At 44.1% G+C, this 16,021-nt stretch overlaps 1 protein-coding gene across 1 annotated transcript in view; it reads right to left on the reverse strand.

The window, feature by feature from the left end:
• The window catches only part of LOC126244741 (discoidin domain-containing receptor tyrosine kinase B-like), a 285,697-nt gene that overhangs the window by 14,496 nt on the left and 255,180 nt on the right, over nt 1-16,021 (reverse strand). Inside the window, exon 14 of the mRNA XM_049948267.1 lies at nt 4,383-4,669. Within this exon, the coding sequence (XP_049804224.1) occupies nt 4,383-4,669 (287 nt within the window). The remainder of the gene's footprint in view (nt 1-4,382; nt 4,670-16,021) is intronic.

The raw sequence follows: 16,021 nt of genomic DNA on the forward strand, positions 1-16,021 counted from the left end.
CAGCCTGGCAACTAATCCGAAGGATGCAGTACTCCACACGTCGAGAATTTAGGCTCGCGCCGGGGCTACCGGAGGCAATGACATCGCCAGCCCGGAACCGATGAACCTCGTCACAGCCACCGGCGCGTCTGGACTTTTTCATTGTTCCGGTAGTTAGTAACCGTAACTTTTTCACCACTCATGCTCTTCACAGACTTATCCTTCACGACGAATGTGCTGGACAGTGGTTTATCGGAACTTTAGCCTTCGTTGTACGAGTTCCATCGTCCAGCATGGGCTTGATGGTTTGTTTTCTAATTGCTGACCTTCTTTTTAAGACAGTTGTTTACTACACTCTCAAGAATACCTCTTCTTCTCCCAGTAAATTTTCCGAAGAAATATGTAATTTCTATGGCGTTAATCTATTAGTTTTTTAAGACACATCGAGAAGCAACTTTTTGTGTTCTTAATATGTAGCTAAAGGCTCAGAAGTGCGTGCATCCAATCGAATGGTGTCAATAAACATTTTTCAAGTTTAAATTGAAGGGCTTATTTCAATGGTGGTACAAGTGCATTTTTTTCATATTGAGATACAGAGTCCTAAAGGTAAATGAGCGCTGAAAAATTTGCAGTTGAGATACCAGAAATATTCAAGCATATGGCTTTTTGCTAGAGATGAACCTTTTTTTCTGTTTGTTTGGCTCATTAATTTCAGAAGTATTACAGACAGAAAAGTGGAGGTAACGAACTTGTACTACTACTGAAAGAAGCCCTTCAATTATACTGGACGTTAGAAGTGCTATTAAAATCTCTAAATACTCTTAGAGGTTAATGTGGCCTTAGTGATATCCAAGTTAAGAAGCGAACACAACGTTCCAACGTAAACATTTCATATTTACTACAGTTGTGACTCCGCAAAGCCCGGCGAACTGTTCGACAGTCAGTTGTATACTGCAGAATTCTTACATTCAGGATTACCGAAAGATTAACTTACATTAAACAATAATACTATGGTCAAGTTGATAAGAAACCTGTCTGCTAAACAGAGCTTAGTCGATGGAGCTCGCACGGTTGTAACAAAACCCGATGAATTTACAATTGTTGCTCAGCTGATTGAGCTGGGAAACCTGTTGTAATACCGCGGATAAACGTAACATCATCTGATCCAAGCATGACTTTTCAACTGACAAGAAGAGCGTTTCTAAAAACATTTTATTTGCAATAACTATAAAAAAGTAGTAGGGATAAACTCTTCAAAGAGCAGGACTGTATTTGCCAAATAATATAATTACTCGCGGACAATTGTGTGCAGCCTTTTCCAGGGTAACTAAATCGCTTTACATTCTGATATCCCTTAAAGAAAATGAAAAACGAAATTTACACAAAGATTACCTTATTACGTCAAATATCGTTTACACCTAGGTATTGTAATGTTCTGTAAAGAATTTTGCTCAAAATTATGTGCGTGGCTGTGTATCTACAAGAAAGTATTACAAATTCATGATTATGATTTCACGTCATTTGTCTGGTTTTTGAAGATATTTGCTCTTCATTCCCGCAACTACCCTTATTATAACGACTACAAGTATTCCTGATCATTCTTTGCAACTAAAGAGCCGGCCGGTGTGGCCGAGTGGTTCTAGGCGCTTCAGTCTGGAACCGCGCGACCGCTACGGTCGCGGGTTCGAATCCTCCCTCGGGCATGGTTGTGTGTTATGTCCTTAGGTTAGTTAGGTTTAAGTAGTTCTAAGTTCTCTGGGACTGATGACCTCAGATGTTAAGTCCCATAGTGATCAGAACCATTTGAACCATTTTGAAACTAAAGAGGGGCGAATGTTTCACAAGAGTCCACTGGTTTTCATGAACCTTTATCAGGTATCACGGTTTATTATTCGAGTTCTGGAAGCTGTTTCTTTAATTGGTATGCTCTTGTGCCTTTATCAGCCCTCGGTATTAGGTGACTCATTGCTGCGTTAGTCCGCATCTCGTAGTCTGGTAATTAGTGTTGCTGGTTCTAGATCATGGGGTCCTGATTTCGATTCCCGACCGGATCGGAGATTTTCTTAGCTTGGTGCTGGGTGTTTGCGTTGTCCTAATCATTTCATCTTATCTTCGTCGACGCGTAAGTTGCCGATGTAGCGTCAAATAGAAAGACTTGTGATAAGTGACCGAATAACCCCAGACCGGTTCTCCCGGTCAATAATGCCAGGCGAATATTTACTTTCATTGGTCGCTTGAGCCTATCGCCGGTGCTGAGTGCCCGCACATTTCGAAGTAGCCGCGCTGCCGATTAGCTGTTGGAAACCGCGTTCCACGCCGTCTTGCAGGAATGTCTAGCATCAGGGGCACGGGCACACAATAGAGAGTGGTGAGTCAATCTGGTCTGGGAGCGTGCTGGACGTGTGCGAACGCTGTGGGCTTGGAGAGGAGGAACGGCGCTAAATACTGACAGCAGAGGTCGGAGAAGTGGCTGGTGGAGTCATGTTGCCCACTGTGTGTTCGCCGGAGCAAAGCAGTGTGTGCGGACGGATAATTACTCTCGTTTTAAAAGGACTTGGCCGACGTCCAGTGTTTGATGCAGTGAGAAGGCACTGTATCATGTCTGCGCTCTTAATTTCGGGAGGCCTGTAAATGCCTCTATACTTTGGGTACGTAAGCCGGCTGCAGGCCGGCCAGGGTGGCCGAGCGGTTCTAGGCGCTACAGTCTGGAACTGTATGACCGCTACGGTCGCAGGTTCGAATCCTGCCTCGGGCATGGATGTTTGCGATGTCCTTAGGTTAGTTAGGTTTAAGTAGTTCTAAGTTCTAGGGGACTGATGACCTCAGAAGTTAAGTCCCATAGTGCTTTGAACCATTTTGAACCGGCTGCAGCTGTATTTGTCTTGCGGGTGTCAAATGCAGTAATCAGTCCTCCTCCTGAAAGTACCGTCTCGCCACTTTAAAACTGACTGCAGTACACAAGAGTGTTGCGAGCACGGGTGTAATTTCGTGTCACTATTTTCTAAAGTCTGATTGGTTGCCGGTGGTAATTATTTGACGGATGTCTCTACTTCGTAATGTGGGAAGAATTCGTTAGGTGGATCGTGTTTGACTGCAGCTGAGCTGGTTCGTCACATGAGAGCAACCCCTTTAATGTTCCTTGTGATTGTGTGGCATTTGCTTGTGTCTTATCCTATCATAAAGCTTTCATCAAAAGTGTTCAAGGAAGAATACGATTAAATTAATTGTTCTTTTAATGAAGAAATACTTAGGTCCTATTTAATGTGTTATCTATTGGATAAGTGGGAGGGACATTAAGATTCACCTGAGTTTGATGCTTTTGATGAAGAAATAATAAAGTCCAATTTAATGTGTTATCTATTGGGTAAGACGGAGGGACATTAAGATTCACCTGAGTTTCATGCATTGATCAGGTTGAGTTTTGATCCCTAGGTAAGATAGTAATAGTATTTTACAAACGGTAATTTATTAACGGCTTACTTTAACTTAAGTTACTCTTTTTAAAAACAACTGAGAAATTCTGAAGACTGCTGTCATTGAGGTAGTACATTAATGTCAGTGGTATTGAAAGAATCGTGTCTTGTGAACTTCGTTAAAAGTATACCTTACGAAAAAATGCACAGAATAATGTCCAAGCTGTGTGCTTTGAATTAGACCAGTCCACCACTCCATCCTTTTGAAGTAAACGTTTATTGTTTTGTTGAAATGCCAAATCGTTTACGTTCACGATTGGTACACACGTTAGCTACGAGGGCTGTTCGGAAAGGAAGGAAGGATCGGTCGCAAAATGGAAACCGCAGCGAAAATCAAAGCCGTTTAATTTGCAACAGTTAGCTACATCTTCCTGCTACGTCTCTACATAATCGTCGCTCACACATAGACGTAGAGTTCTTCGAACTTTCTCACGCCGCCGTCGTAGATGGTAGCCCTAAGTGCTTTCCGCTAGTTTTCTATGCTGCACTGCAGGACGTTGTCTGTGCCAAAATGTTGTCTTCATAGCCAACAGTTCATTTGAGCACAGGGGAAGCCAACTCCTGGCTGTATGGTGGGTGATCAAACACTTCCCATCGAAAATGCAACATTGCCACTGCAGTGTGCGGCCGAGATCTGCCACGAAGAAGGAAATGCAGGAGAGTTACGTTATGTGGGGTGCATGAAATCAACTGAAATATCGCGGCAACATTTATTTGGCGGGAGACACTGTTTTCTAGGCAGCATTACATGTTCACTGTGCGTTCAGAAGTGAGAGATTCGACGGAACGCTGTCTACGGGCATAGAAGGTCACTGTCCAACGCATCTGTGCCAAACTTCGTCGGTTTCTCACTGCGGATTCCATTTTGCGATAGATCGTTCCTTACTTTCCGAACAGCCCTAAGGAGCAGCGAGCGGAGCGCAGACGGACCTGAGGGGCGGCCTGGTGGCGGTGTGGTACTGCAGGTAGAGCGCCAGGTCGCCCAGCTCCGGGTACTGCGTGAGCGCCCAGGCGGGCTGGCCTGGCGCGGGCGCCGGCGACACGGCGAGCAGCCGCGCCACGTGCTCGTCGCTGAGCGCCGCCAGCATGCGCAGCTCGCGCGCGCTCCCGCCGCCGCCGCCACCGTCCCAGTCGCGCGGCAGCGTCCGCGCAAACACCGTGCGGCACGCGCCGCCCGCCGCCTGCAGAGCGGGCTCCTCCGTCTCGCACAGCAGCACCTGCAACGCCACCACAAAGACGCGGGTTATCCACGTACCGAAGCCAGCATATGCTACGAAGTGCCCTGCAGCCACAATGCTCAGATTTTCGAGAGAGGAGAATGAAGGATTCGTGGCTCGGAGCACTCCCGTAAGAAAACTTAGGAATAGAATTGTCTCCACTTATTAAGAAAATAATTTTCCTCAACTTAACACACATGATCTCCTTTGACCGATACTGAAGCTCAACACAGATTAAGTGCAAAGTGCCACTAACCTGGTAGTAAATTTGAGACTGTATAGAAAGTTCACTGAACGCTTAATAACGCAGTCCTTCTATTAGTGGAACACCCAAATATATCCTCTGTGATATGATACGGTCTTCCAAATCGACCCATCACTAGGAACACTCTTAAGTCCACGCCCCCACTGGGAGTATAACATGAAGGGAATTAGGTTCCAGCATGACTGGTATAATTTCAAAGTTCCTTCTGTCTCGCCGTACGAGTCGGACAGTAACGAATGATACCATCAATTCCCACGTGGAAGCAGTCGACCTTAGCGCTGTCCTCTGGCCACTGGAGGCCAAAGCGGCGTGCGGTCGGAAGCGGTAATGTGTCCGTGGCAGATGACGCTTCAAATAGCAGAGTGTCATCATGTGCGAATAAAAGTCCAAAACTCAGAGATTCATGTGAGGTGTAAGGTGAGTTAACGGTGTCACAACTCCACCAAATTTCACCAAAATTCTGCCCAACGGCATCATACTGAAGGTTATCACATCGCCCTCCCTCCCTCTCAATCACATCTTGACGCCTTTACGAAACAGTTGAACTGTGACCCCCAATATCGAAATTATGCGATTTTCTTATGTGCTGCCGTGGAAAACATATTACACAGACTGTTGCTTAGAAATGACAATAAACGGGATCAGAATGTGCACTAAAGGGCATCATTTGAAACAACAAAAATGGCTCTGAGCACTATGCGACTTAACTTCTGAGGTCATCAGTCGCCTAGAACTTAGAACTAATTAAATCTAACTAACCTAAGGACATCACACACATCCATGCCCGAGGCAGAATTCGAACCTGTGACCGTAGCGGCTGCTCGGTTCCAGACTGTAGCGCCCAGGACCGCACGGCCACTCCGGCCGGCATTTGAAACAACATATGGGGCCTATATGTACATGCATTTTGCAGTCGTAAACGACAATTTGTTGTGCTATGTGCAGTTGAACCACGCTCTTGACAACCTTTGACGCTGCTGACACCCTCCAGATGATTTACCCCCTCTCTAAAGACATCTTGAGGCTCTAATCCAACTGAACATGGTATCCCTTTGGAGGGCAGCACGACCGCTATTTTTGCTATGGTACACATTATGGGGCCACTAGGAACCGTTCAAACCCATTCGACGAAGTTAGGAAAGAGCGTTTAATGCTTTTTAGGTCCTCCTGTTTCGTGCCCTCCTCTGACGCGATCACGTGAGGGAAGATTTCGACATTGACACATGCATGGATAAAGTGTATAAGTGTCCCTCTAAGGCCCCGAATCTGGCAAACAACCTTGGTGCCATACGTGCAGCTTTGTTGAGCACTTTCAAAATGTATCTGTACAGAGACAACACTTCACCACTTCCTAAGTGCCTGCTGGCAGACAACCACATCGATGCATAAAAAGTTCTCGGTTTACTTGCCGCGTCAAATTTGGATAACATCCCAAGCTTTCGATGACTACCTCCGTCATCTTCGTCAGGGGTAAAACTGTCTGTCGTGGACCGGTAAGGCTTCCGCTTTTATAAGCAGTAGACGGCTTCTCATTGGCTGGATGACGTCACGATGAAAACAGCACGTACCGAGGTGGCGGCCTCTATATCCATAGATTTTCTTGGCGCGCTTTATCCAGCATTGCTTGCAGCGCCATCCATCGCAACAGGCGGGGAACTGCGAGGCTGTAAGAAGTCTCCCTCTGCGCTCTTTCTTTATCAATTGCGCTCTTCCATGCATTGCTGGGTGCGTAACCGGAGTCTCTGTTGAAATTATTTTCACAGAGTCTAATTTCAACTTCTTCCCTGAAGACAGAGTCCCAATAGTTTGATGCTTGAGCAAGTAGTCTTGTTTCATCGAATAAAATCTTATGTTTATTTAACAAACTGTGCTCAGCCACCGCTGATTTTTCTAGATACCTGTTTTTCAGGTGACGCTGATGTTCCACACAGCGATTGGCAACAGTTCTTATAGAGTGGCCCACATAATTTTTGCCACACTCGCAAGGTATGCTGTAAATTCCCGGCACTCTCAGACCAAGATTATCTTTCACGGGTCACAACATCTCCTTAATCTTCCTGGGTGGCCGGAAGACTGGTCTGATTCCCTGCCGGCTCAGGACTCTGCCGATTTTGCTGGTCATTGCACCGCAGAATGGTAGCCGCGCGATGTGCTGGTCCTGTTCGAACAGCGTCCTTCCTACGTTTCTTCGCCAGAGTAGATCTGATATCACGATCGGATTATCCATTTTTTCTGAATACCGTCTTAAGATGGTTAATCTCGGAGCCGAGATGATCCTTGTCCGAAATAGTGCTTGCTCTGTGTACCAAGGTATTCAGCATAGCTGTCTTCTCAGCTGGGTGGTGAAAACTGCTCCTTACATATCACATGCCCACAAATAGGGGCAGGAACTGAAACCCGGTCCACTGCACTGAGGTCAGATACAGTGGCTGCTTAACTACAGAGGTAGACAATGTACTCAGATCCCCACGCTGAATGTCGCAATGTTAACAATAGGATTTCTTAACGGATGTGTCGCTATTTCACTACCTTCTAAGAGAGGTATTCAAAAAATAATGCCACATACTTTTTTCTCTCGGTCAGTTGCTGTTGAAAATGTGCGACATTTGTCGTGGGACATCTTGAAATAATCCCGCTTCAGCGCCTTTGGTTTCATGAAGTTCCGACATGTGGCGATGCAATACGAAGTCTTCTCAAAGTGCGTTCCAAGCACAGAGCTATCACTGAATTTCTTTTCGCGCAAAACAAGAGCGTCGCAGATATTCATAGGCCTATACAGAATGTCTGCGGAGACCTGGCAGAGAACAAAAGCATAGTGAGTCGCGAAACCTGTACGCTGTCACGTGTGCCTGCCGGTTGCACATAGCTGTCACTCCCTCAGTATTGGAATGTGTGGACAAAATCATTCAAGGTGATCGATGGATCATAATCAAACATCTCACTGCACAACTGGACGCCTCTATTGGGTGTGCTGACACACTCGTCCACCAGTTCGGGTACTCATAAATGATGGCGAAATGTGCAGTATGGGTAAATCTACTTGCTTATTGCTATTGTCGAGTAGACGTGTTCTTCCTTTTTGTGTAAACCCTAACTGATGCAGTATCGTTTATACTGCCTACCAGAGCCTAGATGGATGTACGTAATTTCCCACTGACTCTGACCATCAGAACCTTTGCTGGGTAGCCTCGTGATATATCTATTTATTAGTCGCCTCCACGATCTGCCAGTTTTGTCATGTTACTGCGTCTTCTTGATGTAGGAGAAATACAAAAATCTGTTTATTAATCTAAACGGTTTTTTTTGCCGTCTTAATGGAATTACGAAAAAAGCGATCTGATGGGTAGTTTCAGTGTGACTAATATTTGTTATGTTGGTTATCTAGAAGTCAAAAATCAAAGCGCTCTAATTTGTGAAATAATCTCTAATTAGCTGTTATTTTCTTACATTACAGGGATGTAATTAAGTACTTTTAAGAAATACGAGCACATATCGCTAAACAACTGGCCAGCAATTCATCAGGTCATGAAATTCTGCTAAATTTGTTGAGTGTATGCTAAAGAGATAATGTTTGTTTAAGTTCTTTGGATAGGCTTGTGACGATGTAGTGACAGGGAAATCAACGTATCAACGTATTATGTGGGATAAAATAAGGCTCCCTTTCTGGTGACAGGCTAATTGAAACAGGGCGGGGAAGAAAAGACAGAGAACATATAATTCACGACAAGTCTGTACGTAAATTTTACACAAGTTTCCCAGCCACTACAATGTCACTGTATGCACAAGAAGAACTTTCTCCGTATGCTAGCTGTTTTCTTGACTTGCTAACAGAAGATCACACAAAGCAGCAGAATCTGATGCAAGTAACATTTCTGACATTTTACTATGATGAGTGTAACCAATTTTTTAATCACATAATGAATTATTATGAGACCTAGACATCTTATAGAGCTTCAGAAACAAATGACAGTCCATGAATAGATGCTAACATATTTACACCGGAAACGTTTGCCTTTTATGACTGCCTAGAAGCTTATGTCCAAGGAGGAACTTCAAATTGCACGCTGGTGCTGTTTATTTCCAAGACAGTACTTGTAGCCATATGTCTTCCGCAACGCGAAGACGATAAACCTTGACCCTGAAACCTTATTTCACGTGATCTGTAGTTTTGACGTTGCCACCTCTGATTTTCGTTTGCTTTCGCACGTGAGAAATCTCCTTGCTAACGGTCTAATCCAAGATAACATTGCTTCCTAAAACACTTTTATAGCTTGGGCATCAATACAGACAGCATCGTTCTTCTCCGTGGAGGTAAAATGTGTGATGTATCCTTACAACAATTGTCTTAAAACGATAGCAGTTATATCTAAATGCAGTCCAAGGCCTGTAATGAAGTTTTCAGTAATATATTTTATTTCATTGAATTTTGTTCCCTTTTAATTTACTCTCGTAACTTTCAACTTGGATACTATTTGTAAACCGCAAAGTGAAGCTGTCCTTGACTCAAAGATTAGGTTGAAAACTGTAATATTTTACTGGGCATAGTCCTGTTGGAGGTGACATGTACTTGCCTTTTCCCATTTTTGAACTAATTTACCCGGTCAGTTACTGCGGGCCCTACAATTTAACGAAATCCACAAGCCACAGTGCTGCTTAAGTGTTTAGTCTCTTTTAAAATACCTTTTTTCCCTTTTTTGGCCCTTCGAAGTTACATTTCCATTAGTTCTAACCGCTTTCTGTCTTTAACAGTATTCTGTACTCATTTTCATGCAGCTTAGGATCGAGATGAACGACTTGAGAAATTCTAATTTGTTTTGTATTCATTGATACACTATTTGCCTTTGACACAGTCTCAAGAGTGTATAATAACAAGACAAATTACAAGACGGTCGTAAGTAGTGAGCGAACGTTAAACACTAGTAGACAGAGAGAGAGAGAGAGAGAGAGAGAGAGAGAGAGAGAGAGAGAAAGGCAGAGTGATTTCAGTTCATAGTGCAAAGTAACACCCGAATTTAATAGCAGAAAATTATACCTGAGTCTTGATAACGATCACAAAGCCACCGTCCATACAACCAGCAAGCGAATGGTCTGCAGATTACAGTTAAGGTAAAGAAACAGAGCTTACAAATGAATCAATCTCACGTTCTGTAGATAGTCTGGCATTCAGTCACTTCGTTTACATAACGTTCTGTCTCTAGGCCTCTCTTGGTACTCGTCGACACATGTATCACCGCCTTGTGACTTAATGATTCAATTTGTGTCATCACCTGGAGGTAGTAAGTTCTCGTTATTTCTAGGAGTCTCTTCGCTGCAGGGAAAAGCGACGAACATAGCTGACCAGTCTATCGGAAATCGTTGATTGAAACATAATGGCCATGCACCTGGAGAACGATGAGTGTATATTGAGGCCACGATCTCGTCAAAACAACCCTCGTTGCACCAACGCAGAAAGAAAATATGAAGGATGACGTTTAATATTAGGCACAGTGGTGTGTACTCCTGTCGCATCTTGAAAACGTACACTTAAGAGTAAATTCTTCAGGGAAGTGAAGTGATGAGAACTTACAGCTACGAATCATGGCAGTAGTCTGTCTCTGTCGCGAGTGTTTAAGTCGAGGCTTGTTCATACGTAATTTACTGAATTATCTTCTAAGTCTCCTCTCAGCTTCTAATATTATTAATACAACTTTCGAATATAAGTGCCATTCTCTCCCTATAATTACAAAAATATTTTCATTGTATCTCCAAATACGTACTTGGCATAAATATTCAATATTCTTCATGTAACAAAATAATATTAGCGGGAAAATGCTTACTCCACTTCCGAGGAACTTAACTCTCAAGCACTTGAACTGACTGAATTACTTATGCAAGAATTACAGCGCATTTTTTTCGGAACGTGCGCACGCTGAAAAAGAAAATAAAATAAATCAAGGCTTTTCACCTAAGCAGATTTTTTCTCTCTAACTGATATGGCAAACTCAATACAAAAATGTTTGTGATTGTTTAGCATTTAGCACTTTGTGGCCGGTTTGTAGTAACTGGCTGCCCAGTAAAACCTTGGTTTACATTTTTCTTCTACAGTTAACCAGAAAATGAGTATCGCATCAATGTATCAGAAGTAGTCAATAATGACACTTTTATTATTGAAACGCAGTTAATGTTGAACGAAATTTAACTCTAGACATACGCAGATATCTTGCACTTTCAATTTAACATGCAGCTTGATTTAAGAGCAGTATGACTGAAACTCATGTAATTTTTCGCCAAGAACCACGCATTCAGATTAGAATGAAGAATGATCTACACAATTCTATAGTGAGATATTCTTTGGAGTTATTTAAAGAAATTAAATTATTTACAAAACTACATCTGAGTTGCAAATAATTATTTTAATAATGGTATTTTTTGGGACAAGAGCAATATATTTTGCGGATTCTCTTTATACGAAAACGTGTAAATAGATGCTCACACTTACGATAGCGCACTGAAAGATAATGCCTCCAAATTTTTAATGTGAAAACTCTCAAAGCTAGTTTAATAAAACAAATGTTATTCACAATCTCCATCTCCGTTCTTCGTGAATATATAATTGCAGCCGTCTACTGCTACAGGGTTCCGAATTGTAGCATGCAAGATGGCGGTGTGTAACATAACTGTCGATGCTTGAGAAACAGCGTGCTGTAATCGACTTTCGAATTCGAAGAAATCGTCCACACATGGAGCAGTTACTCTTTCAGCTTTATAATGCCAGATCACACATGAGCACTGCGACATCTACAACAATCCCACGTCTTTGGTTCACTGTCACCAATCATCTTCCATCTAGTCAAGACTTTGCCGCATCTGAGTTACATCTAAAACTTAAAGAACACCTTCGAGGACTTCACTTTCATAGTGATGAAACGGTGGAAGCAAGGGCGAGGTTGAAGCTCTGTCAACAAGTTCAAACATTGAACGGTGACGGTATCAACAAACTGGTATCTCGTTGGGAGAAATGTGTCGTAGCCAGGGTGATTCTGCTGAGAAATAAGTCTTTAAGAGTTTTCGGAGGCATTACTTCTCAGCACGCCCTCGTACCAGTGAAAATCTCCCTGGAACATAGCAAAGAGCATTATACTACTTTCCAATACTAACAGAGAGACCCGGCATTGCGCAGGTATTTATTTACAGCTGTGCATACCTTGCAGCGTATGAATTATGTTTCGTAGAGTGATATACACTCCTGGAAATTGAAATAAGAACACCGTGAATTCATTGTCCCAGGAAGGGGAAACTTTATTGACACATTCCTGGGGTCAGATACATCACATGATCACACTGACAGAACCACAGGCACATAGACACAGGCAGCAGAGCATGCACAATGTCGGCACTAGTACAGTGTATATCCACCTTTCGCAGCAATGCAGGCTGCTATTCTCCCATGGAGACGATCGTAGAGATGCTGGATGTAGTCCTGTGGAACGGCTTGCCATGTCATTTCCACCTGGCGCCTCAGTTGGACCAGCGTTCGTGCTGGACGTGCAGACCGCGTGAGACGACGCTTCATCCAGTCCCAAACATGCTCAATGGGGGACAGATCCGGAGATCTTGCTGGCCAGGGTAGTTGACTTACACCTTCTAGAGCACGTTGGGTGGCACGGGATACATGCGGACGTGCATTGTCCTGTTGGAACAGCAAGTTCCCTTGCCGGTCTAGGAATGGTAGAACGATGGGTTCGATGACGGTTTGGATGTACCGTGCACTATTCAGTGTCCCCTCGACGATCACCAGTGGTGTACGGCCAGTGTAGGAGATCGCTCCCCACACCATGATGCCGGGTGTTGCCCCTGTGTGCCTCGGTCGTATGCAGTCCTGATTGTGGCGCTCACCTGCACGGCGCCAAACACGCATACGACCATCATTGGCACCAAGGCAGAAGCGACTCTCATCGCTGAAGAAGACACGTCTCCATTCGTCCCTCCATTCACGCCTGTCGCGACACCACTGGAGGCGGGCTGCACGATGTTGGGGCGTGAGCGGAATACGGCCTAACGGTGTGCGGGACCGTAGCCCAGCTTCATGGAGACGGTTGCGAATGGTCCTCGCCGATACCGCAGGAGCAACAGTGTCCCTAATTTGCTGGGAAGTGGCGGTGCGGTTCCCTACGGCACTGTGTAGGATCCTACGGTCTTGGCGTGCATCCGTGCGTCGCTGCGGTCCGGTCCCAGGTCGACGGGCACGTGCACCTTCCGCCGACCACTGGCGACAACATCGATGTACTGTGGAGACCTCACGCCCCACGTGTTGAGCAATTCGGCGGTACGTCCACCCGGCCTCCCGCATGCCCACTATACGCCCTCGCTCAAAGTCCGTCAACTGCACATACGGTTCACGTCCACGCTGTCGCGGCATGCTACCAGTGTTAAAGACTGCGATGGAGCTCCGTATGCCACGGCAAACTGGCTGACACTGACGGCGGCGGTGCACAAATGCTGCGCAGCTAGCGCCATTCGACGGCCAACACCGCGGTTCCTGGTGTGTCCGCTGTGCCGTGCGTGTGATCATTGCTTGTGCAGCCCTCTCGCAGTGTCCGGAGCAAGTATGGTGGGTCTGACACACCGGTGTCAATGTGTTCTTTTTTCCATTTCCAGGAGTGTAGTTCTGTATGTACATACAGTGGTACGTGTGAAAACTGTCTGCACTGTGTGTTGCGAATGGAATAAGTAGCACCGAAGTAATAAAATCAAACGTCGTGCATGATGCGGCAGTTTCTCACGCATCTCATTGTTTATGACGTCATGTTTCCTAAACTGCGTCGTACAATGTTGCAGTTGCATTCAGTGGTATATGTGCATTCTGTCTACAAAGTGTGTCAAGAATACAGTTGGTAGTAAAGAAGTAATAAATAATGTCATGCCTCATACTTTACTTTTAATGCATTACAAATACCATAAGCACATTTTACACACATTTCACATTTTATTTTCGATTTATTTTCAGTCACTATACAGGGCGAGTCACCTAACGTTACCGCTGGATATATTTCGTAAACCACATCAAATACTGACGAATTGATTCCACAGACCGAACGTGAGGAGAGGGGCTAGTGTAATTGGTTAATACAAACCATAAAAAAATGCACGGAAGTATGTTTTTTAACACAAACGTACGTTTTTTTAAATGGAACCCCGTTAGTTTTGTTAGCACATCTGAACATATAAACAAATACGTAATCAGTGCCGTTTGTTGCATTGTAAAATGTTAATTACATCCGGAGATATTGTAACCTTAAGTTGACGCTTGAGTACCACTCCTCCGCTGTTCGATCGTGTGTATCGGAGAGCACCGAATTACGTAGTGATCCAAAGGGAACGGTGATGGACCTTAGGTACAGAAGAGACTGGAACAGCACATTACGTCCACATGCTAACACCTTTTATTGGTCTTCTTCACTGACGCACATGTACATTACTATGAGGGGTGAGGTATACGTACACACGTGGTTTCCACTCTATTCCACTCTATTCCACTTCGTAATTGAAAACGGAAACCACACGATCGAACAGCGGAGGAGTGGTACCCAAGCGTCAAATTTAGGTTACAATATCTCCGGATGTAATTAACATTTTACAACGCAACAAACGGCACTGATTACGTATTTGTTTATATGTTCAGATGTGCTAACATAACTAACGGGGTTCCATTTAAAAAAACGCAGGTTTGTGTTAAAAAACGTACTTTCGTGCGTTTTTTTATGGTTTGTATTAACCAATTACACTAGCCCCTCTCCTCACGTTCGGTCTGTGGAATCGATTCGTCAGTATTTGATGTGGTTTACGAAATATATCCAGCGGTAATGTTAAGTGACTCACCCTGTATAACTCTTACTACACACACATCACTGTTTTTATTCACTCACTGCACTACTTTTTCGGTTCCTCCCTTCGTCACCGATAAACTGACGCTCGAACCCACGACGTGTCTTGTTTATATCCCCTACTAATTGGTACCCCCAGCAGTAGCGAATTTCAAAACATACCAAAATGACTTCGAGTGGTTCACAATGTTCCAAAGAATTTCTCAACATTCGAGAGTGTTCTGAAGTGTTTCACAATGATCTGGTATGCTCCGCGATGTTCCCGAATATTTTGGAATTTTTCCAAATGTTCCGGACTACTTCTGAACATTCCAGATCAATCCGGATCACTGTGAAACATTCCGGAACATTCTGGAAGTCTCTGGAGTGCTTTAGGAATCTCTGGAATGTTCTCGAATACTCTTGAATGTTCTGGAATGTTCTAGAAATTGCTAGAGGGCAGAACCTCCCAGCCCTTATATCTTCAAAAGCACACTCTTCCGGTAAAAACGGGAATCTTCTTCATGGATGGAGTTAGAGGGCTACCACATCATATAAATCCCTTGATTGTAGCGGGACTCGTTTCTGAGTTTTAGTGGCACGCACATTGTACACTTACTTTTATAATATCTATTGATTATGACAACAGGAAAACTGATACACTCGCATGTGTGAACTTTTGCGCATGTAATCCTTGTTCCAGAGAAGACGAGAGTGACAGCACAGAGGGTCATTGTTACATAAGTTTGCAAATTCCTTTTATTTATGTTTTAAATGTTGGTTAAATCATGTTAGGAATAATGGCTCAAGATGTATAACAATAAAACAGTTGGTAAAGAGAGAAAAGAGAATGCGTAGCACCAAGGACAGAATCTGTGAGAGCCTTTCGCTTCACAGTACGCAACTTAAGGAAATTTTTCTAGGATTACATTTTTGACTGTGTTTATGTGATTAAAGACCTATGTCTTCCTCAGACTTAAACCGTTGAACTTGTGGCAAGACTAAGTCTATCGTTCCCGTACTTCTGCGATTTGGGATACAGTGCTGTAGTGAAATTTCAGCTCTTCTCTGATATCCGCTGAAAGCTGTGAGGACAGATCTTGAGTCGGGCTTGAGTCGCTCAATCGGTATAGCACATGCCCGCGTAAGGCAAAGATCTCGAGTTTGGGTCTCGGCGAGGCACAGTCTTATTCTGCCAGGAAGTTTCATGTGAAACGCTGCCGAAACCCCCTCAGTCTCCGTGTT

This window comes from Schistocerca nitens, chromosome 1 (genome assembly GCF_023898315.1).
Source record: "Schistocerca nitens isolate TAMUIC-IGC-003100 chromosome 1, iqSchNite1.1, whole genome shotgun sequence".
NCBI classification, from domain to species: domain Eukaryota; kingdom Metazoa; phylum Arthropoda; class Insecta; order Orthoptera; family Acrididae; genus Schistocerca; species Schistocerca nitens.